We start from the raw sequence: 22,462 nt of genomic DNA, 5'->3' as shown, positions 1-22,462 counted from the left end.
AAGCTGGTGGTTCCTTTTAACATCTTCAATATTCCATAGTCTTCAATATTCCCAGGTAAGAAGTTTTAGGTTGTAGTTATTATAGGAATTATAGGACTAATTCTCTCTAAACGATTTGTATTTCATATACCTTTGACTATTGGATGTTCTTATAGGCACTTTAGTATTGCCAGTGTAACAGTATAGCTTCCGTCCCTCTCCTCGCTCCTACCTGGGCTCGAACCAGGAACACATCGACAACAGCCACCCTCGAAGCAGCGTTACCCATGCAGAGCAAGGGGAACAACTACTCCAAGTCTCAGAGCGAGTGACGTTTGAAACGCTATTAGCGCGCACCCCGCTAACTAGCTAGCCATTTCACATCGGTTACACCAGCCTAATCTCGGGAGTTGATAGGCTTGAAGTCATAAACAGCACAATGCTTGAAGCATTGCGAAGAGCTGCTGGCAAAACACACGAAAGTGCTGTTTGAATGAATGCTTACGAGCCTGCTGGTGCCTACCATCGCTCAGTCAGACTGCTCTGTCAAATCATAAACTTCATTATAACATAACACACAGAAATACGAGCCGTTGGTCATTAAAATGGTCGAATCCGGAAACTATCATTTCGAAAACAAAACGTTTACTCTTTCAGTGAAATACGGAACCGTTCTGTATTTTATCTAACGGATGGCATCCCTAAATCTAAATATTGCTGTTACATTGTACAACCTTCAATGTTATGTCATAATTAATTACGGCCTTTGTTAGGAATAAATGAACTTCACACAGTTCGCAATGAGCCAGGCGGCCCAAACAGCTGCATATACCCTGACTTGCACTGAACGCAAGAGAAATGACACAATTTCCCTAGTTATAAGAAATTCATGTTAGCAGGCAATATTAACTAAATATGCAGGTTTAAAAATATATACTTGTGTATTGATTTTAAAGAAAGGCATTGATGTTTATGGTTAGGTACATTGGTGCAACGACAGTGATTTTTTCGCAAATGTGCTTGTTAAATCATCACCCGTTTGTCGAAGTAGGCTGTGATTCAATGAGAAATGAACATGCACCGCATCGATTATATGCAACGCAGGACACGCTAGATAAACTAGTAATATCATCAACCATGTGTAGTTAACTAGTGATTATGTTAAGATGTATTGTTTTTTATAAGATAAGTTTAATGCTAGCTAGCAACTTACCTTGGCTTCTTGCTGCCCTCGCGTAACAGGTAGTCAGCCTGCCACGCAGGCTCCTCGTGGAGTGCAATGTAAGGCAGGTGGTTAGAGTGTTGGACTAGTAACCGGAAGGTTGCAAAAATGAATCCCCGAGCTGACAAGGTAAAAATCTGTCGTTCTGCCCCTGAACAAGGCAGTTAACCCACCGTTCCTAGGGCGTCACTGAAAATAAGAATGTGTTCTTAACCTGTTAGGGCTAGGGGGCAGCATTTGCACGTCTGGATAAAAAAAATGTACCCGATTTAATCTGGTTACTAATCCTACCCAGTAACTAGAATATGCATATACTTATTATATATGGATAGAAAACACTCTAAAGTTTCTAAAACTGTTTGAATGGTGTCTGTGAGTATAACAGAACTCATTTGGCAGGCAAAACCCTGAGACATTTTCTGACAGGAAGTGGATACCTGATGTGTTGTATTACCTTTAAACCTATCCCATTGAAAAACACAGGGGCTGAGGAATATTTTGGCACTTCCTATTGCTTCCACTAGATGTCACCAGCCTTTACAAAGTGTTTTGAGTCTTCTGGAGGGAGATCTGACCGAACAAGAGCCATGGAACGATGATGTCCCATTAGACACCTGGCGCGCGAGTTCATGTTGGGTACCCTCGTTCCAATACGTTATAAAAGAGTATGCATTCGTCCACCTTGAATATTATTCATGTTCTGGTTAAAAAGGCCCTAATGATTTATGCTATACAACGTTTGACATGTTTGAACGAACGTAAATATATTTTTTCCCCTCGTTCATGACGAGAAGTCCGGCGGGCTTAGATCATGTGCTAACAAGACGGAGATTTTTGGACATAAATGATGAGCTTTTTTGAACAAAACTACATTCGTTATGGACCTGTGATACCTGGAAGTGACATCTGATGAAGAGAATCAAAGGTAATGGATTATTTACATAGTATTTTCGATTTTAGATCTCCCCAACATGACGTCTAGTCTGTATCGCAAAGCGTATTTTTCTGGGCGCAGTGCTCAGATTATTGCAAAGTGTGATTTCCCAGTAAGGTTATTTTTAAATCTGGCAAGTTGATTGCGTTCAAGAGATGTAAATCTATAATTCTTTAAATGACAATATAATATTTTACCAATGTTTTCTAATTTTTATTATTTAATTTGTGACGCTGACTTGACTGCCGGTTATTGGAGGGAAACGATTTCCTCAACATCAATGCCATAGTAAAACGCTGTTTTTGGATATAAATATGAACTTGATAGAACTAAAAATGCATGCATTGTCTAACATAATGTCCTAGGAGTGTCATCTGATGGAGATTGTAAAAGGTTAGTGCATCATTTTAGCTGGTTTTATGGTTTTGGTGACCCTGTCTTTGACTTGACAAAACATTACACACAACTCTTGTAAATGTACTGTCCTAACATACTCTAAATTTATGCTTTCGCCGTAAAACCTTTTTGAAATCGTAAAACGTGGTTAGATTAAGGAGATGTTTATCTTTCAAAGGGTGTAAAATAGTTGTATGTTTGAAAAATTTGAATTTTGACATTTATTTGGATTCAAATTTGCCGCTCTTGAAATACACCTGCTGTTGATGGAGTGCACCACGGGTGGCACGCTAGCGTCCCACCTAGCCCATAGAGGTTAACTGACTTGCCTAGTTAAATAAAGGTTTTTTTTTTTCTTTCTTTCTTTAAATCGGCAAATCGGTGTCCAAAAATACCGATTACCGATTGTTATGAACTTGAAATCGGCCCTAATTAATTGGCCATTCTGATTAATCGGTCGACCTCTAATCCCTACACCCTATGACATACAAAGTAGCCCTGGCCTCCTCATAGGGATGTCCTAAAATGTACACCATACAGTGGACAGGGTAGATACTGCCAGCATGTTGTTGGACTGCTCCTCTGAATCTGTCCCATGATATAGAATGTTGGAATCATAGAGTGTTGGAACAGGCAGTAGTGTTCCGCAGTCTGAACAAACAGAGCTATAATGTTCAACTGACCGACTGGTTCCCGTTGGTTCTGGTGAAGGACCTTGCTGTTGCTCCCATCCATGTTGGCTATGTTTATTGTGTTGCCATCTGTCCAGTAGATTTTCCTAATGTGAAAGAATATAATTACAGAGACATTGCACATTACATTTTTACAGTTCTACTTTACAATAAGTTCCTAGTTCTTAATGAATTTGTTCAATTTAGTTGTAGTTCATGAGAGCTGCTCACTTTATTTTTATTTATATATTTACACTGAATAACGCTACAAATTCTATGAACAAGTTTTATTTTCATGAGAGAAGCATGGGAATTCACTGTTATAAAAACACGTCAAAGTGTCATGTCTACCTTGGAAGGTTTTTGTTTTTGTTCAAACAAAATGAAGATTTCCTAATACCTTGTTGATGTTGAGTCCCGGAAGATAATGATGAAGTACACAGATGCTGTGGTGTTTAATCTACTTACCCCTTGGCAGGGTGCACGACAAGGCACCTTGGTTTATCAATCCCATGAATGACAGAAGTCTTCAGGGACCCATCCAGGCGGGCGACATTGATTTGAGACTCATCATTCTCTGAGCTGAGCCAGTATAAGTTCCTAGAGAGCCAATCTAAAGCCAGCCCACGGCAGTTTAGTATATCTGAGGGGAAAACAAAGAGAGGGAGGCTGTCAATCCAACATCCAACAATGTGTTTTACATGGAGTAACAGGGGTCATGAGTTAGACAGATTCATCTGCAGAACTTGGGACAGCAAACAGGTACGAAAAAACATTGGTATAAAACATTATTTGAAAAATACAGCGATAGTGAACATTATAATAGAATGTGTAAAAAAGCTTATGACGGCAGGTTTTTGTTCTGTTCTTTATCAGGGGCAATGAATTAAATCTCCGGCACAAATATCAAGAACGGAAATTAGGATGAGAGAGGAGACACTTCCTGAAAAACAGCAATTGTCTTTTGTGCTTTGACAACGTGCTTTCATGCGATACAATTTGTCAAAACAGAGCTTCCAATCAAAGCCTTTCAGACACAATGAAACAAACAATAATTGTAGAAGTTAGTTCCGGATGTGCCTTTCATCCCTTTGCAATGCCAATCAGAAAATGTAATGTAAATCATGTTAATTAAATGCGTGGCAGACACTGGCACTACGTTATTGACAGGCCTATAAAGTATTGTAGCCGGAGTTTCTGTACACCACAAAACTGTGTTAGCCAACGGAGCTAAAGCCTGGGAATTGGCTTAGGAGAGCTTACACAAGTCACCATGAGTCATCCATCTCAGTTACCTTAATATCTCTCCGAGTTACACACTTAGAAAGAACAGAGGGTGGCTGCGTCCCAAGTGGCACCCTATTCCCTACATAGTGCACTACTTTTGACCAGAGTCATATCGACCCTGGTCAAAATCTGGGATTGAGCCAGTAACTACCTCCAGAGATGACAGTCTCCAGCCAGGTGCCGTTGATGAAGGCCCGTTTGATGGTCTGTGTTTTCACATCCGCCCAGTAGAACCTCTCCTCCTGGGCGTCGTAATCCACAACGGTGACGTCATCGATGTCTGGGACGGTCAGTGCTGTCATGACGTTCATGTAAGGGTTGTCAATATCCACCCCACGGATCTCTGACCGCCTGACGTACAGGAGGAATCTTTTCAACACTATGGAAAAATCAGATGGGGAGAGAAATATCAATGGCTACTACTGATTTGTGAAGTGGTTGACCTTTTATGTCAGATATGGTTATGGGTGACATGCAAGTGCCAATGAAATAATGAATATGCTAAACAAATTATTCTGGCATTCTTTATGGTTCTTTGTTATGTGACTGTGCACAATCTCCCACTTTTTTGTGACTTTGATAATGAAAAGAATAGATACAGGTGTGTTAAAAGATTGAAGACGGCCGTCCCACTCACCGAAGCAAGATTGTTTGTTGGGGGACAGCTTCATGAGGTGTGGACAGGTGCAGGACGCAGTGCGGTTGTAATTGATGAGACACATGTGTGAGCACGGGCCACACCCATCATTCTCTTCACATGGGTTAGACGCTGAAGGAGTGCGAGAGAGACAGAGAGAGGGATAGAGAAATAGAGAGAAAATTGTCAGCAGAAAGAATGAAAAAGGAGAAACACTTGGCCCATGACAATTATTATTTATTTTACCAGGCAAGTCAATTAAGAAGAAATTCTTATTTTCAATGATGGCCTAGGAACAATGGGTTAACTGCTTTGTTCAGGGGCAGAACGACAGATTTTTTACCTTGTCAGCTCAGGAATTTGATCTTGCAACCTTTCGGTTACTAGTCCAACACTTTAACCACTAGGCTACCTACCACCACAAATACATGAATGTGCACTTAAAGCTTTCACCACATATATGATTCAACAGGAAAGCTCACATTTCTGTCAGTTGAAACAAAAAGCCTCCCAAGAGTCACATTTTTGTGGGAATCATTTGTAGGAAGTCCACTCTATATATCGCAGAGGAAGTGGTAGTGCTGAAGTACAAGAACATGATACGCTTTTGGGCATATGATCAAAAGGTTTGCTCACCTTCCTGACAGGGTAAACAGTAAAAGGCACCAAAGCTTATAAAAACAGAAAATACAGGTGCTTAGTTCTGTAGTTTTCAGCAGACCAATATGATTAAAGGGCTATTCTGGAACGTTAACACCTATCGAAAAGGTCAAGAGCAGGAAATAAAGGAACAGCTGCAACAACCTGGGTGTAATGTTTTTCAATGGCCAGTTGGTCACATGTACTGCTCAACCATATCACTGACTCCCTCAGTTACAGTTGTGCTGACCAGATGGCACTCCACCTTATCCACACATACCACTACCCAACTCTATATCCACCTTGGCTCTCTTGATTCAACACTGCTTTCAAGTGGTTTAAACCACTGGCATATATTGGGAGAAATGGGCAGGGTAGGCTGGACATCTTTAGAGCAGTTGCATTTGTAACGGATGCTGACCCAGCAAACCTAATTATACAAACTAAAGAGTAATCAAGAAATGGTAAAATAACTCCCTATTCCTGGTAAGGTTTGGCTGACAGACAGGCCTCTTGGAACTCATTTGTATGACCCCTAAGGAGTTCACGACCTCATCTCTCCCTCTCCCTCTCTCTGAGTTTACAGTGACTTTACCTCTTCCATCAAGTCTGTTATTGTAGGACCACAACCACTGCCCAAAACTGCCTACTCTTAAATCCCAACATTAACCTGTATGTGCTGACATTTCCTCCAGACTGATTTCATTGCACAAGTCTGGTGGTATATTGCTAAGGTTTAACCCCACAGTGATCCAGCAGTATATAAGCAGCATACGAACAGACACTAGAATTCCTCCTTTGTCAACACCAAGTCACTTCAGATAAATAAATGCACAGGTTTTTAGATTGGACAGTTATTTCCCTTTGGTACATTTTTATACAAGATACAAAGATCCATTTTTGCAGTGATTTACCCAAAACAAGCTTGACAAACTCATTTCCAAACTCATTTCCTGCACTATGTCTCGCTGAATCCATTATACATTCACATGGTTTAGTAGAGAAAATGGCTCTGTCTGCGTGAGTTGAAAACATACCCGACAACACGACTCATGATAGGAAATAAAAGCCTGAATACAGTTCAGCAGTCAGCTGAATCATAGCCATAAGAAATTACAATAACAGGGGAAAGACTGTTCATTTCTAGACTGGCAGACATCTCATAAATAAATAACCCCCATGCTTAGCCGACGCAGAGAACAGAGAAAGGCTGGTGGCCAAAGAGTGAAATCTTTCAATCAAAATCGTAAAGTCTACTGGGTATAATACGTAATGTCCAGTCCTGTGTGGCTTAGTTGGTAGAGCATGGTGCTTTCCACGCCATGGTTGTGGATTTAATTCCCAAGGAGGACCATCACAAAAAAGTACAAACATGTATGCACTCACTACTGTACGGCGCTCTGGATAAGTCTGATAAATGACTAAAATGTCATGTAAGCTGGGGCACTTCACTGTTATAAAATGTATCTAAACTCCCAGGAGGTGTTAGAATATTCAAAAAAGGTCTCAGGTAGTCATGGTAACTGTTACAGTGAAATATGTGAAGTGTATTATGTTGTTGTTTAAAGTCTGTTTTGAAAGCTACATTTTCTTTTTAATGCGACTGAATAGATATTCAACAGCAAATAGCGGTGTATTTTCAAAATCGGATTATTAATTCAACGTGCTTGTGTTTATCTAACACAGGGAGTAGTGGCTCTGTCAAGCCCTAGGTGTTATATTCACGTTGTATTATCATCAACACTCCTCTCTTTCTTTCTCTGCCACTCACAAGCAAATGAGACAAGGGAGCTGTGTAGGAAAGCCACATATTTACCTTGTAAATGTTCGGTGCCCGTTATCTGAATACAAAATGTTCATTATAGCTTCCAATAGTATCACCCCGCTTGTATTTAAAGCAGCTGCTTACTTCCATGCAGTGATTCAATGCACTATGCATGCTGATCAGATGTATTCCTTCCTATTCTCAGCAAGCATAGTGCAAAGATGTGGAGACACATTCAGAGGTCCTTTTGTTTAATAACATTTTAGGCACACTCAGTAGATTTGATTGCATTAATGCAGCCATGAATACAGAATACTTTATATAAAATCATCATAACTCAACTACTGATACTTACAACACTGTATTGTGTTTTTGTAAATATAATATAAGTACGATGGTTATGTCTTGAGACATCATTGTACAAATGTTTTGATACTATTCATTTAATTTCCAATACGATCATATGAGCCTGCTGCGGATCACCAGTGCTGGGAGGGGAGAGCGTTCTGTTTGATGTGTTATTGCAGCTATAACTAACCAATTACAGTTCCTCACTGTGAGGCCTTGGGACCAGCATTCCCCTTAACTAATCATTGGCACCTCCTCCCCGTTTTCAAACCTCATGTTACCCATCCCCCCCTCCCCCGCCACACATAATGTATTTACAACCAGACTGTTGACGCCCCCAGACAAGCTCCAGTTTTGGCACTCACCAAACACCCCCAGAGACAAGTACTGTAGCCCCCACAGCTCTCCAGTAGTCTCCCTCTATTTTTCACTACCTCCCTCCCTCCCTCCCGCAGTCTCTCTGGTCCAGATCTGCAGGGCCAAGCAGAGACCACCAGTATCTCCAGGCTTTGGGACTGGCTGGCTGGATTGGATATTACCCAAGTTTCGCCCACTGGGCTCTTTAAAATGGGATTAGACATACTGGCTTCTTCGGAAATGCAGTTCAATATCCTCACACTTATCTACGCAGAACAGTCACGAGCAGGCAGATACAGAGGACAAAACAGCCAAATTAACTCCTACCACATTGGCATCATTTTGAGATTGCTAAATAGATGCAAACCAGATTACTAGAGTACTAATGCCCATTCATGGACAGCGGCTTACAGTCATAGAAAGCTAAAAGGGGAGATATTTTTAACTCAGCTGTGAAGATATCATTTTTAAGGGTGTGAGAACAAACCACACCCTAAAGACAATACCGGCATCCAAGATATTATGATTTCTTTGACTAGCAGCTCTGTTTCCAGATACATTTTCGCAAATCCTTTTAGAAACAAAGAGCAATGAATGAACACCCAATCAATGCTAAAATCTAAGCCGAGAAATATACAGTGAGCTGCAAAAGTATTAGTACAGTCACACATTTGTTGTTGTTTTGGCTCTGTACTCCAGCACTTTGGATTTGATATGAGGTGAAAGTGCATATTGGGTGAAACGTTTCCCCGAATTTTAGGGGAACAAAAGTATTGATTTTGCATATTACATGAGAGTCAAATATTCAGACCTTGTGCTATGACATCTGACCTGAACCTATAGTCAAGGAGAAATAAACACAAATATACTGAAAATTCACTATATAGGCCTCCTGAGTGGCGCAGCAGTCTAAGGCACTGCATCACTACAGACCCGGGGTTGATCCCAGGCTGTGTCACAAACGGCCATGACCAGGAGTCCCATAGAGTAGCGCACAATTGTCCCAGCGTAGCCCGGGATAGGGGAGGGTTTAGCTGGGGGGCTTTACTTCGCTCATCACGCTCTGGCGACTCCATCAAATGAGTGGATTCAGCTATTTCATCCACACCCGTTGCTGACAGGTGTATAAAATTGAGCACACAGCCATGCAATCTCCATAGACAAACATTAGCAGCAGAATGGCCTTACTGATGAGCTCAGTGACTTTCAATGCGACACCGTCATAGGATACAAGGCAGTTCGTCAAATTTCTGCCCTGTTAGAGCTGCCCAGGTCAACTATAAGTGCTGTTATTCTGAAGTGGAAACGTCTAGGATCAACAACGGCTCAGCTGCAAGGTGGTAGGCCACACAAACTCACAGAATGGGACCGCTGCGTGCTGAAGCGCGTACAAATTGTCTATCCTCGGTTGCAACACTCACTACCGAGTTCCAAACTGCCTCTGGAAGCAACGTCAGCACAATAAATGTTCGTCGGGAGCTTCATTTAATGGGTTTCCATGGTCGAGCAGCTGCACATAAGCCTAAGATCACCATGCGCAATGTCAAGTGTTGGCTGAAGTGGTGTAAAGCTCGCCGCCATGGAGCAGTGGAAACGTTCTCTGGAGTGATGAATCACACTTCACCATCTGGCAGACTACGGAAGAATCTGGGTTTGGCGGATGCCAAAAGTTTAGTGGAGGAGGAATAATGGTCTGGGGCTGTTTTTCATGGTTTGGGCTAGGACCCTTAATTCCAGTGAAGGGAAATCTTAATGCTATAGCACACAATGACATTCTAGACAATTTTGTGCTTCCAACTTGGCAACAGTTTGGGGAAGGCCTTCTTCTCAGAAGAGTGGAGGCTGTTATAGCAGCAAAGGGGGGACCAACTCCATATTAATTCCCATGATTTTGGAATGAGATGTTCAACGAGCAGGTGTCCACATATTTTGGGTCATGTAGTGTATCAGTAAATTGATGAGCCAAACGGATTAACAACTTAAATAGGGTGCCAACTGGTATGCCTATTTTACTTTCCATACACCTTAATCTGCATAATTTATTTCATTTGTGCCTTCAATTTGACTTCCAATGGGCATATACAGAGAAAGACTATCATCGGTGTTGACAGAATTAATTGAAGCCCACTCTCATTCTGCAGTTCCTTTCATTAATTCTGGTTCAATTCATTTTAAAAACGTCTTGACACTGTAGCATGAACCAATTAGCCTAATTTGGGTGAAGGGAGAAAACACATTCTGAGGTACCATTAATGCAATCTAATTCTCTGCATGACCACCTTTTTCAATCATTCAGCCCCTTTCTTATTGTATGCATGCTGAGAAGCCCCATGATTGGCAGGCCCAATGAGGGCAGAGAAGCAGCTAAAATGAATACCATTATACTCTCTCTCTTCTTCTCTATATGCAACAGGGGATTCACCTTTTCAGAAATGCTTCTTAGTCAATACACTCATAGAAAAAAGTGTTCGAAAAGCGTTCTTTGGCTGTCCCCATAGGAGAACCCTTTTTGGTTCCAGGTAGTACTGTTTTGGGTTCCAGGTAGAACTGTTTTGGGTTCCAGGTAGAACCCTCTGTGAAAAAGTGTTATAATACATTTGTATTTTGCACATGCTTCGTAAACTACAGGTGTAGACTAACGTTAAAATGTTTCGTTACAGCCCCTTCACAACAATAAAAGGAGAAAGAAAACAGAGAGACAATAGAAAAGTAAAACACGTAATAATAAAAGTAATAATAAATAAACAATGAGTAACAATAACTTGGCTATATACACGGGGTACCAGTACCGAGTCGATGTGCAGGGGTATGAGGTAATTGAGGTAGATATGTACATATACACTGTACATATGGAAAAAAGTGACAGATTATAAACAGTAGCAGAAGCATATGTGATGAGTCCACAAGTTAGCACAAAAAGGGTCAATGCAGATAGTTTAATAGTTAACCAAATAGCTACCTGGACTAACTATTTAGCTGTGTTAAGGCTTGGGGGTAGAAGCTGTTCAGGGACCTGTTGGTTCCAGACTTGGTGCAGCGGTAAGGCAAGCCATGCAGTAGCAGAGAGAACAGTCTATGACTTGGGTGGCTGGAGTCCATGAAAATGTTTAGGGCCTTCCTCTGGCACCGCCTGGTATAATGGTCCTGGACGGCAGGGAGCTCAGCCCGAGTGATGTACTGGGCCGTACACACTACCCTCTGTAACGCCTTGCGTTCGAATGCCAAGTAGTTGCAATACCAAACATCGATGCAGCCAGTCAAGATGTTCTCAATGTTTCAGCTGTAAACTTTTTAAGGATCTGAGGGCCTATGCCAAATTGTCACGACTTCCGCCGAAGTCGGTCCCTCTCCTTGTTCGGGCAGCATTCGGCGGTCGACGTCACCGACCTTCTAGCCATAGCCGATCCACTTTTCATTTTCCATTTGTTTTGTCTTTGCCTTACACACCTGGTTTCAATTCCCCAATTACTTGTTCTTTATTTAACCCTATGTTCCCCCATGTTTGTTTGTGAGTAATTGTTCATTGTATATCGATCATTTATTGTGGGCTCTCTGTATTTCTTTGTACTTATGTATTTTGAGTAAAATACGTTGATTACTCATATCTGCTGTCCTGCGCTTGACTCTCTACCCCAGCTACACACAGGACCATTACGCCAACGGCGTATGGAGTGAGGGAGACGCGGCGTTGGACCATTACGCAGAGTTCACGTCTGTTCCACCTGAGGCAGGGGATGAGGAGCGTGCAAGATTTCGCTTTGGACTTTTGGACCCTGGCTGCCAGCGCAGGATGGAACGACAGGGCCCTGATTGATCACTACCAGTGCAGTCTGTGCGAGGACGTCCGTCGGGAGTTGGCCTGCCGAGACACCACCCTCACGTTGGACCAGCTGGTGGACCTGTCCATCCGGCTGGACAACCTGCTGGCCACCCGCGGACGTCCGGATCGGGGCCCGTCAGTTCCATCCCCCAGCACCTCCGATCAGACGCCCATGGAGCTGAGAGGTGCTGCACTTAAAGCGACCGGAGGAGGGGTCATTTCCTGCACCATCTGTAGCCGCAGAGGGCACACTGCTGGTCGGTGCAGGGGGGGTTCCTCAGGGAGTCGAGGCAGCAGGCAGGGCACTATCGTGTCACCCCAGGTGAGTCGGCACCAGGCTCACCCAGAGCCCCGTGTTGCTCACATGTATGTGTTTATTACATTTCCTGAGTTAACCCCGCATTCCTAGCGTAAGGCGCTCGTAGATTCAGGCGCAGCTGGGAATTTTATTGACCATTAATTTGCCCATAGTTTAGGGATCCCCCTTGTTCCTGTGGATATGCCCTTCCCTGTGCATGCCCTAGATAGTCGACCATTAGGGTCAGGCCTGATTAGGGAGGCCACCGCTCCACTAGACATGATTACGCAGGAGGGTCACAAGGAGAAAATCAGTCTCTTCCTTATGGATTCTCCTGCGTTTCTAGTGGTGCTGGGCCTACCCTGGTTGGCCTGTCATGACCCCACTATTTCGTGGCAACAGAGCGCTCTCAAGGGGTGGTCACGAGAGTGCTCGGGGAGGTGTGTAGGACTTTCCATCGGTGCAACTACGATGGAAAGTCCAGACCAGGTCTCCACCGTGCGCATCCCCTCAGAATATTCCGATTTGGCTCTCGCCTTCTGTAAGAAGAGGGCGACTAAATTACCACCCCATCGACGGGGGGATTGTGCGATAAATCTCCTGGGAGACGCAGCACTTCCCAGGAGTCACGTGTATCCTCTGTCACAAGAGGAGACGGCGGCTATGGAAACATATGTCTCCGAATCCCACGGGCAGGGATACAGTCGGCCCTCCACTTCACCTGCCTCCTCGAGTTTCTTTTTTGTGAAGAAGAAGGATGGGGGTCTGCGCCCGTGTATTGACTATCGAGGGATCAATCAGATCACTGTGAGGTACAGCTACCCGCTGCCCCTCATCGTCAGTGCGATTGAGTCAATGCACGGGGCGCGCTTCTTCACAAAATTGGATCTCAGGAGCGCTTACAACCTGGTGCGTATCCGGGAGGGGGACGAGTGGAAGACGGCATTTAGTACCACCTCAGGGCACTATGAGTACCTCGTCATGCCGTACGGGTTGATGAATGCTCCATCAGTCTTCCAGGCCTTTGTTGACGAGATTTTCTGGGACCTGCACGGGCAGGGTATAGTGGTGTATATCGACGACATTCTGATATACTCCGCTACACGCGTCGAGCATGTGTCCCTGGTGCGCAGGGTGCTTGGTAGACTGTTGGAGCATGACCTGTACATCAAGGCTGAGAAATGTCTGTTCTTCCAACAGTCTGTCTACTTCCTAGGGTACCGCATTTCAACTTCAGTGGTGGAGATGGAGAGTGACCGCATTTCAGCCGTGTGTAATTGGCCGACTCCCACCATGCTAAAGGAAGTGCAGTAGTTTGCCAACTACTACCGGAAGTTTATCCGGGGGTTTTGGTCAGGTAGCAGCTCCCATTACCCCACTGCTGAAGGGGGGATCGGTGCGGCTGCAGTGGTCGACTGAGGCGGACAGGGCTTTTGGTCACCTGAAGGCTCTGTTTACCTCGGCTCCCGTGCTGGCTCATCCGGATCCCTCTTTGGCGTTCATAGTGGAGGTGGACGCGTCCGAGGCTGGGATAGGAGCCGTGCTGTCTCAGCGCTCGGACACGCCACCAAATCTCCGTCCCTGTGCTTTCTTTTCGAAGAAGCTCAGCCCAGCAGAGCGAAACTATGATGTGGGGGACCGGGAGCTGTTGGCTGCTGTGAAGGCTCTGAAGGTGTGGAGACATTGGCTTGAGGGGGCTAAACACCCTTTTCTCATCTGGACTGACCACCGCAATCTGGAGTACATCCGGGCGGCGAAGAGACTGAACCCTCGCCAGGCAAGGTGGGCCATGTTCTTTACCCATTTTGTTTTCACTCTGTCCTACAGACCAGGTTCCCAGAACACTAAGGCAGACGCACTGTCCCGGATGTATGACACAGAGGCGCGGTCCATGGATCACACTCCCATACTTCCGGCCTCTTGCCTGGTGGCACCGGTGGTGTGGGAGCTGGACGCGGACATCGAGCGGGCGCCTGTACGTTCCGTCTGCGACTGTTTGATCTATTGGGCCTACACGTCACCCTCCTCTGGTCACCCTGACATCGGTTGGACGGTGCGTTGCCTTAGTGGGAAGTACTGGTGGTCCACCTTGGCCAAGGGCGTGAGGGTTTATGTTTCCTCCTGCTCGGTGTGCGCCCAGTGCAAGGCTCCCAGGCACCTGCCCAGAGGGAAGTTACAACCCCTACCCGTTCCACAACGGCCGTGGTCATACCTGTCGGTGGACTTCCTGATGGATCTTCCTCCCTCACAGGGCAACACCACGATCCTGGTAGTTGTGGATCGGTTTTCTGCTGTCTCCTCCCTTTGCCCGGTCTCCCTACGGCCCTACAGACTGCGGAAGCCCTGTTCACTCACGTCTTCCGGCACTACGGGGTGCCTGAGGACATAGTCTCTGATCGGGGTCCTCAGTTCACGTCCAGGGTCTGGAGAGCGTTCATGGAGCGTCTGGTGGTCTCGGTCAGCCTCACCTCAGGTTTTCACCCCGAGAGTAACGGGCAGGTGGAGAGAGTAAACCAGGATGTGGGTAGGTTTCTGCGGTCATATTGCCAGGACCGGCCGGGCGAGTGGGCGGAGTTCATCCCCTGGGCAGAGATGGCCCAAAACACACTCCGCCACTAACCTCTCTCCCTTCCAGTGTGTACTAGGGTATCAGCTGGTTCTGGCACCTTGGCATCAGAGCCAGATCGAAGCTCCTGCGGTGGACAAATGGTTTAAGCGCTCGGAGGAGACCTGGGACGCCGCCCATGTGCACCTGCAATGGGCCGTGAGGCGGCAGAAGGCGAGCGCCGACCGCCACCGCAGTGAGGCCCCGGTGTTCGCACTGGGGGACCAGGTCTGGCTCTCGACCCGAAACCTGCCCCTCCGCCTGCCCTGCCGGAAGCTGGGTCCTCGGTTTGTGGGGCCATTCAAAGTACTGAGGAGACTGAACGAGGTATGCTACAGGTTACAGATTCCCCTAGATTACCATATTAATCCCTCGTTCCATGTGTCTCTCCTCAGGCCGGTGGTGGCTGGTCCACTCCAGGAGTCTGAGGTGCGGGAGGTTCCTCCGCCCCCTTGAGAGGGCCCCGGTGTATGCTGTTCGAGCCATCCTGGACTCGAAGCGTCGGGCGAGGGGCCTTCAGTACCTCGTGGAGTGGGAGGGGTACGGTCCGGAGGAGAGATGCTGGGTGCCGGTGGAGGACGTCTTGGACCCTTCGTTGCTGCGGGAGTTCCACCGTCTCCATCCGGATCGCCCTGCGCCTCGTCCTCTGGGTCGTCCCCGAGGTCGGTGTCGGAGCGCGGCTCGGAGGGGGTACTGTCACGACTTCCGCCGAAGTCAGTCCGTCTCCTTGTTCAGGCGGTGTTCGGCGGTCGACGTCACCGGCCTTCTAGCCATAGCCGATCCACTTTTCATTTTCCATTTGTTTTGTCTTACACACCTGGTTTCAATTCCCCACTTACTTGTTCTTTATTTAACCCTCTGTTCCCCCATGTTTGTTTGTGAGTAATTGTTCATTGTATATCGGTCCGTTATTGTGGGCTCTCTGTATTTCTTTGTATTTATGTATTTTGAGTAAAATATGTTGATTACTCATATCTGCTGTCCTGCGCTTGACTCTCTCTCTACACCAGCTACACACAGGCCCCTTAAACAAATATTTTCAGCCTCCTGAGTGGGGGTACTGTCACGACTTCCGCCGAAGTCAGTCCGTCTCCTTGTTCAGGCGGTGTTCGGCGGTCGACGTTTTCAGCCTCCTGAGTGGGAAGAGATGTTGTCGTGCCCTCTTCTCTACTGTGTTGGTGTGTGTGGACCATGATAATTCCTTAGTGATGTGGACACCGAGGAACCTGAAGCTCACAACCCGCTCCACTACAGCCCCATTGATGACAACGGGGGCGTGCTCGGCCCTCCTTTTCCTGTAGTCCACAATTAGTTTCTTTGTCTTGCTGACTTTGATGGAGAGGATGTTGTCACTGACCTGCTCTCTATAGCTGTCTCATCGTCGTCGGTGTTCAGGCCAAACACAGTCGTGTCGTTGGCAAACTTAATGATGGTGTTTGGAGTCGTGTGCGGCTACGCAATCGTGGATGAAGAGGGAGTAGAGGAAGGGACTAAATAGACACTTTAAGAGTTTATGTATAGGCATTATGACTAGCATCAGTTCAACTAGAAAATAACGGGCCAAATCTGATACATTAATATGCAACCAGTTTTCAGTATACAACAGGGAAGTGAGGGAACTAGTTCATATGGAAAATCTCCGTTAGGCATGCTTTTTAGTCCAGGACTAAACTTAATCTGTGTGCTAAAAACCACCCCATAGACTACAGTGACAGCACTCTCAGGGGAATAGTTGATGTGCATTACCAAAGGTTACAGTTGCTTGACTACAGGTCTAGGCTGTTTATCTTGTGGTTGTCTGCTAGGGTGGAATATCTGTAGGTCAAAGGGCTGAGCGCTGGACATTAGGGTTGGGGCAGTGTGTTAGTTACCCTGTGGCTGTCTGCTAGGGTGGAATATCTGCAGGTCAAAGGGCTGAGTGCTGGACATTAGGGTTGGGGCAGTATGTTAGTTACCTTGTGGCTGTCTGCTAGGGTGGAATATCTATAGGTCAAAGGGCTGAGTGCTGGACATTAGGGTTAGGGCAGTGTGTTAGTTACCTTGTGGCTGTCTGCTAGGGTGGAAGATCTGCAGGTCAAAGGGCTGAGCGCTGGTCTTCTGGATCACTGTGACGTTACGACCCGTCCACTTGTTGGCTCTGGCCAGGGTGTTGGTTCTCCAGTCTGTCCAGTAGACACTTCCCCCAAACAGGGACACGGCAAAGGGGTGTGACAGGTACTCATGTCCCCTCAGGATCTCTATGATCCCACTGCCATCGTACAGTGCAGAGTAGATGGCATCAGAGCTGTGAAAGGGAGAAGATAGGTGAGGGTACAGTAACCAGTCAGAATAGATAACATACAGCTCAGATAAGATGGCATGAGAGCTGTTAGAGGGAGAAAACATGATCGGGATGTCATTAGATTGTCTCTTTCCAGTATAAAGACAGAGATACAGTATATGCATACTAGCCAGGTAGAGTAACCATGGAAGTACAATACATTGCAGCGTAGATAGCATTAGAGCTGTTATATGGTGGTATGAATGTCATCATGAGGCTGCCTGGCTCTATACAATAAAAATACTAGTCAGGTATTTGTATTTATTATGGATCCTCCTGCCAAGGCAGCAACTACTCTTCCTGGGGTCCAGCAAAATTAAGGCAGTTATGCAGTTTTAAAAACATTACATTCACAAATTTCACAACACACTGTGTGCCCTCAGGCCCCTACCCCACCACTACCACATATTTACAATACAAAATCCATGTGTACGTGTGTGTATAGTGCGTATGTTATTGTGTGTGTATGCAAGTGTCTGTGCCTACATGTATGTATGTGTTGCTTCACAGTCCCCGCTGTTCTATAAGGTGTATTTTTATTTGTTTTTTTTTAAACAGATTTCACTGCTTGCATCAATTACTTGATGTGGAATAGAGTTTCATGTATTCATGGCTCTATGTAGTACTGTGCGCCTCCCATAGTGTGTTCTGGGGACAGTGAAGCGGCCTCTTGTGGCATGTCTTGTGGGGTAGGCATGGGTGTCCGAGCTGTGCACCAGTAGTTCAAACATACAGCTCAACGCATTCAACATGTCAATACTTCTCATAAATACAAGTACTGATGAAGTCAATCTCTACTCCACTTTGAGCCAGGACAGATTGACATGCATATTATTAATGTTAGCTCTGTGTACATTCAAGGGTCAGCCGTCCTGCTCTGTTCTTAGCGAATTGCAATTTTCCTTCTTGTGGCACCTGACCACGACGACTGAACAGTAGTCCAGGTGTGACAAAACTAGAGCCTGTAGGACCTGCCTTGTTGATAGTGCTGTTAAGAAGGTAGAGTAACGCTTTATTATGGACAGACTTCTCTCCATCTTTGCTACTGTTGTATCAATATGTTTTGACCATGACAGTTTACAATCCAGGGTTACTGCAGCAGTTTATTCACCTCAACTTTCTCAATTCCCACATTATTTGTTACAAGAGTTAGTTGAGGTTTAGGGTTTAGTGAATGATTTGTCCCAAATACAAGGCTTTAAGTTTTAGAACTATAATTCCTTGCCACCCACTCTGAAACTAACTGCAGCTCTTTGTTAACCTCTCTAGGGAAGGTCCCACCTACGTAACAGCCAGTGGAATCCTGTGGCGCGTTATTCAAATACCTTAGAAATGCTATTACTTCAATTTCTCAAACATATGACTATTTTACACCATTTTAAAGACAAGACTCTCGTTAATCTAACCACACTGTCCGATTTCAAAAAGGCTTTACAACGAAAGCAAAACATTAGATTATGTCAGCAGAGTACCCAGCCAGAAATAATCAGACACCCATTTTTCAAGCTAGCGTATAATGTCACATAAACCCAAACCACAGCTAAATGCAGCACTAACCTTTGATGATCTTCATCAGATGACACGCCTAGGACATTATGTTATACAATACATGCATGTTTTGTTCAATCAAGTTCATATTAATATAAAAAAACAGCTTTTTACATTAGCATGTGACGTTCAGAACTAGCATACCCCCCGCAAACTTCCGGTGAATTACTCACGATAAACGTTCACAAAAAAACATAACAATTATTTTAAGAATTATAGATACAGAACTCCTATATGCACTCGCTATGTCCGATTTTAAAATAGCTTTTCGGTGAAAGCACATTTTGCAATATTCTAAGTAGATAGCCCGGCATCACAGGGCTAGCTATTTAGACACCCACCAAGTTTAGCCCTCACCAAAGTCAGATTTACTATAAGAAAAATGTTATTACCTTTGCTGTTCTTCGTCAGAATGCACTCCCAGGACTTCTACTTCAATAACAAATGTTGGTTTGGTTCAAAATAATCCATAGTTATGTTCAAATATCCTCTGTTTTGTTCGTGCGTTCAAGACACTATCCGAAGTGTAAAGAAGGGTGACGCGCCCGACGCGTTTCGTGACAAAAAAATTCTAAATATTCCATTACCGTACTTCGAAGCATGTCAACCGCTGTTTAAAATACATTTTTATGCCATTTTTCTCGTAAAAAAGCGATAATATTCCGACCGGGAATCTGTGTTTTAGTACAAAGAGAGAGAAAATAAAAACATGGGGTCGCCTCGTGCACGCGCCTCGGTCTCATTGTCCTCTGATAGACCACTTACCAAAGGCGCTAATGTTTTTCTGCCAGGGGCTGCCTCGACATCATTCAGCTTTTTCCTGGGTTCTGAGAGCCTATGGGAGCCGTAGGAAGTGTCACGTTACAGCAAAGATCCTAAGTTTTCAATAAAAAGAGTCAAGAAGCCCAAGGAATGGTCAGAGAGGGCACTTCCTGTACAGAATCTTCTCAGGTTTTTGCCTGCCAAATGAGTTCTGTTATACTCACAGACACCATTCAAACAGTTTTAGAAACTTTAGGGTGTTTTCAGTCCAAAGCCAATAATTATATGCATATTCTAGTTACTGGGCAGTAGTAATAACCAGATTAAATCGGGTACGTTTTTTATCCGGCCGTGTAAATACTGCCCCCTAGCCCTAACAGGTTAAAACCTCTTGCATCTAGGCGTTCCGCTAGTGGAACCTCGTTCCGCCAGCGGGACCGCCAGCCAACAGCCAATGGGATAGAATGGCGCGAAATACAAAAACAACAAAAATACCACAATTCAATTTTGGTAAACTCAAACAATCAACTATTTCACACCATTTTAAAGATAAGACTCTCGTTAATCTAACCACATTGTCCGATTTCAAAAAGGCTTTACAGCGAAAGCAAAACATTAGATTATGTTAGGAGAGTACATAGACCAAAATAACCACACAGCCATTTTCCAAGCAAGCATATATGTCAATAAAACCCAAAACACAGCTAAATGAAGCACTAACCATTGATGATCTTCATCAGATGAAACTCCTACGACATTATGTTATACAATACATGTATGTTTTGTTCAATCAAGCTCATATTTATATCCAAAAAAAGCTTTTTACATTGGCGCGTGATGTTCAGAAAATGTATTCCCACCAAAAACCTCCGGTGAATTTACAAAAATACTCATCATAAACGTTGACAAAATACATAACAATTATAGATACAGAATTGCTTTATGCAATCGCTGTGTCAGATTTTAAAATAGCTTTTCGGCGAAAGCACATTTTTCAATATTCTGAAAGCCAGTGGCATGTCGTTAGTAAAGATTGAAAAAAGCAAGGGGCCTAGACAGCTCCCCTGGGGAATTCCTGATTCTATCTGGATTATGTTAGAGAGGCTTCCATTAAATAACACCCTCTGTGTTTTGTTAGACAGGTAACTTTTTATCCAGAATATAACAGGGGGTATAAAGCCAAAACACATACGTTTTTCCAGCAGCAGACTATGATCGATAATGTCAAAAGCCGCACTGAGGTCTAACAAAACAGCCCCCCCAATCTTTATATCATCAATTTCTCTCAGCCAATCATCAGTCATTTGTGTAAGTGCTGTGTTTGTTGAATGTCCTTCCATATAAGTCCGTTGTCAATTTTTTTTTTTTTAAAGGGTTGGTACAGGCTGATTGGTCAGCTATTTGAGCCAGTAAAGGGGGCTTTACTATTCTTAGGTAGCGAAATTACTTTTGTTTCCCTCCAGGCCTGGTGGCACACACTTTCTAGTAGGCTTAAAATTAAAATATGGCAAATTGGATTGGCATTATCATCTGCTATTCTCAGAAATTTCCCATCCAAGTTATCAGACCCCAATGACTTGTCATTGTTGATAGACAATAATATTTTTTTCACCTCTTCCACACTCACTTTATAGAATTGAGAATTACAATGCTTGTCATTCATAATTTGGGCAAATATACCTGGATGTGTAGTGTCAGCGTTTGTTGCTGGCATGTCATGCCTAAATTTGCTAATCTTGACAATTTAAAAAATCATTAATGTAGTTTGTAATATGAGTCAGTTTTGTGATGAATGAGCCATCTGATTCAATGAATGATGGAGCCGAGTTTTCCTTTTTTCCCAAAATGTAATTTAAGGTGCTCCAAAGCTTTTTACTATCATTCTTTATATAATTTATCTTTGTTTCATTGGGTATTTTCTTATTTTTATTCAGTTTAGGCACATGAATGTAGGAATCACTACAACGTAGGAATCACTACAAAACATATTGTACAGTATGACTTACTATAGACTATATTAGGCCCTGTCTTTGTAACTTTGGTTTTCCTAGATATGGCTACTATATTCTGATCATTACATCTGATGGATCTGGATACTGCTTTCAAGAAAATGTCTGCAGAATTAGTAAAGATGTGATCAATATACGTTCATGATTTCATCCCTGTGCTACCCTGGTAGGTTGACTGATAACCTGAACCAGGTTGCAGGCACTGGTTACAGTTTGGAGCTTTTTCTTGAGTGGGCAGCTTGAAAGCCAGTCAATATTTAAATCATCCAGAAAATATACCTCCCTGTTGATATCACATACATTATCAAGCATTTCACATGTTATCCAGATACTGACTGTTAGCACACAGTAGTCTATAGCAGCTTTCCACAAGAATGGGCTTTAGGTGAGACAGATGAACCTGTAGCCATATTACTTCAACAGTATTTAACATGAGATCCTCTAAGTTTTACAGGAATGTGGTTCTGACTATAAACAGCAACACCTCCACCATTGGCATTTCTGTATGTTCTGTAAATGTTATAACCTTGTATTGCTACCACTGTATCAAAGGTATCATCTAAGTGAGTTTCAGAGAGTCAGAATATGAATGTCATCTGTTACTAGAAAATTATTGGTTTCATGAACCTTGTTTCTTAAACTACATATGTTAACTTGGGCAATTTTGAGCACTTTTCTTCTGGGATGCTTACTTGTTTTCATCGCTTTACTGAGAAGATTAGCAGAAGTAGATATTCTCATGTTATTTATGTTAGTGCAGGGTGAGCTGCACACAGTGGACTTCCTACTAGAGCACACCACCTCAGTGCTAACAGTATAAATCTGGTTCATAGGCACATGATTACTGCATACAATAGCTGTAGGA

At 44.1% G+C, this 22,462-nt stretch overlaps 1 protein-coding gene across 7 annotated transcripts in view; it reads right to left on the bottom strand.

Annotated features, from left to right (window-relative positions):
* lrp1bb (low density lipoprotein receptor-related protein 1Bb) overlaps positions 1-22,462 on the bottom strand; it is a 446,550-nt gene that overhangs the window by 135,014 nt on the left and 289,074 nt on the right. For all 7 annotated transcript variants that reach the window (XR_006761946.1, XR_006761945.1, XR_006761947.1 and 4 more), the window contains 5 exons: positions 16,998-17,242; positions 5,127-5,258; positions 4,641-4,868; positions 3,671-3,845; positions 3,215-3,309 (listed from right to left, as the gene is read on the bottom strand). Coding sequence is in view for 4 of the 7 variants with exons in the window: in XM_014173709.2 (XP_014029184.2) it covers positions 3,215-3,309; positions 3,671-3,845; positions 4,641-4,868; positions 5,127-5,258; positions 16,998-17,242 (875 nt within the window). In the remaining 3 variants the exon portion in view is untranslated. The remainder of the gene's footprint in view (positions 1-3,214; positions 3,310-3,670; positions 3,846-4,640; positions 4,869-5,126; positions 5,259-16,997; positions 17,243-22,462) is intronic.

The sequence above is a fragment of the Salmo salar genome, chromosome ssa25 (assembly GCF_905237065.1).
Source record: "Salmo salar chromosome ssa25, Ssal_v3.1, whole genome shotgun sequence".
Taxonomy (NCBI): domain Eukaryota; kingdom Metazoa; phylum Chordata; class Actinopteri; order Salmoniformes; family Salmonidae; genus Salmo; species Salmo salar.
Note: the sequence above shows the minus strand (reverse complement) of the source record. Positions and strands in the feature narration are given on the sequence as shown.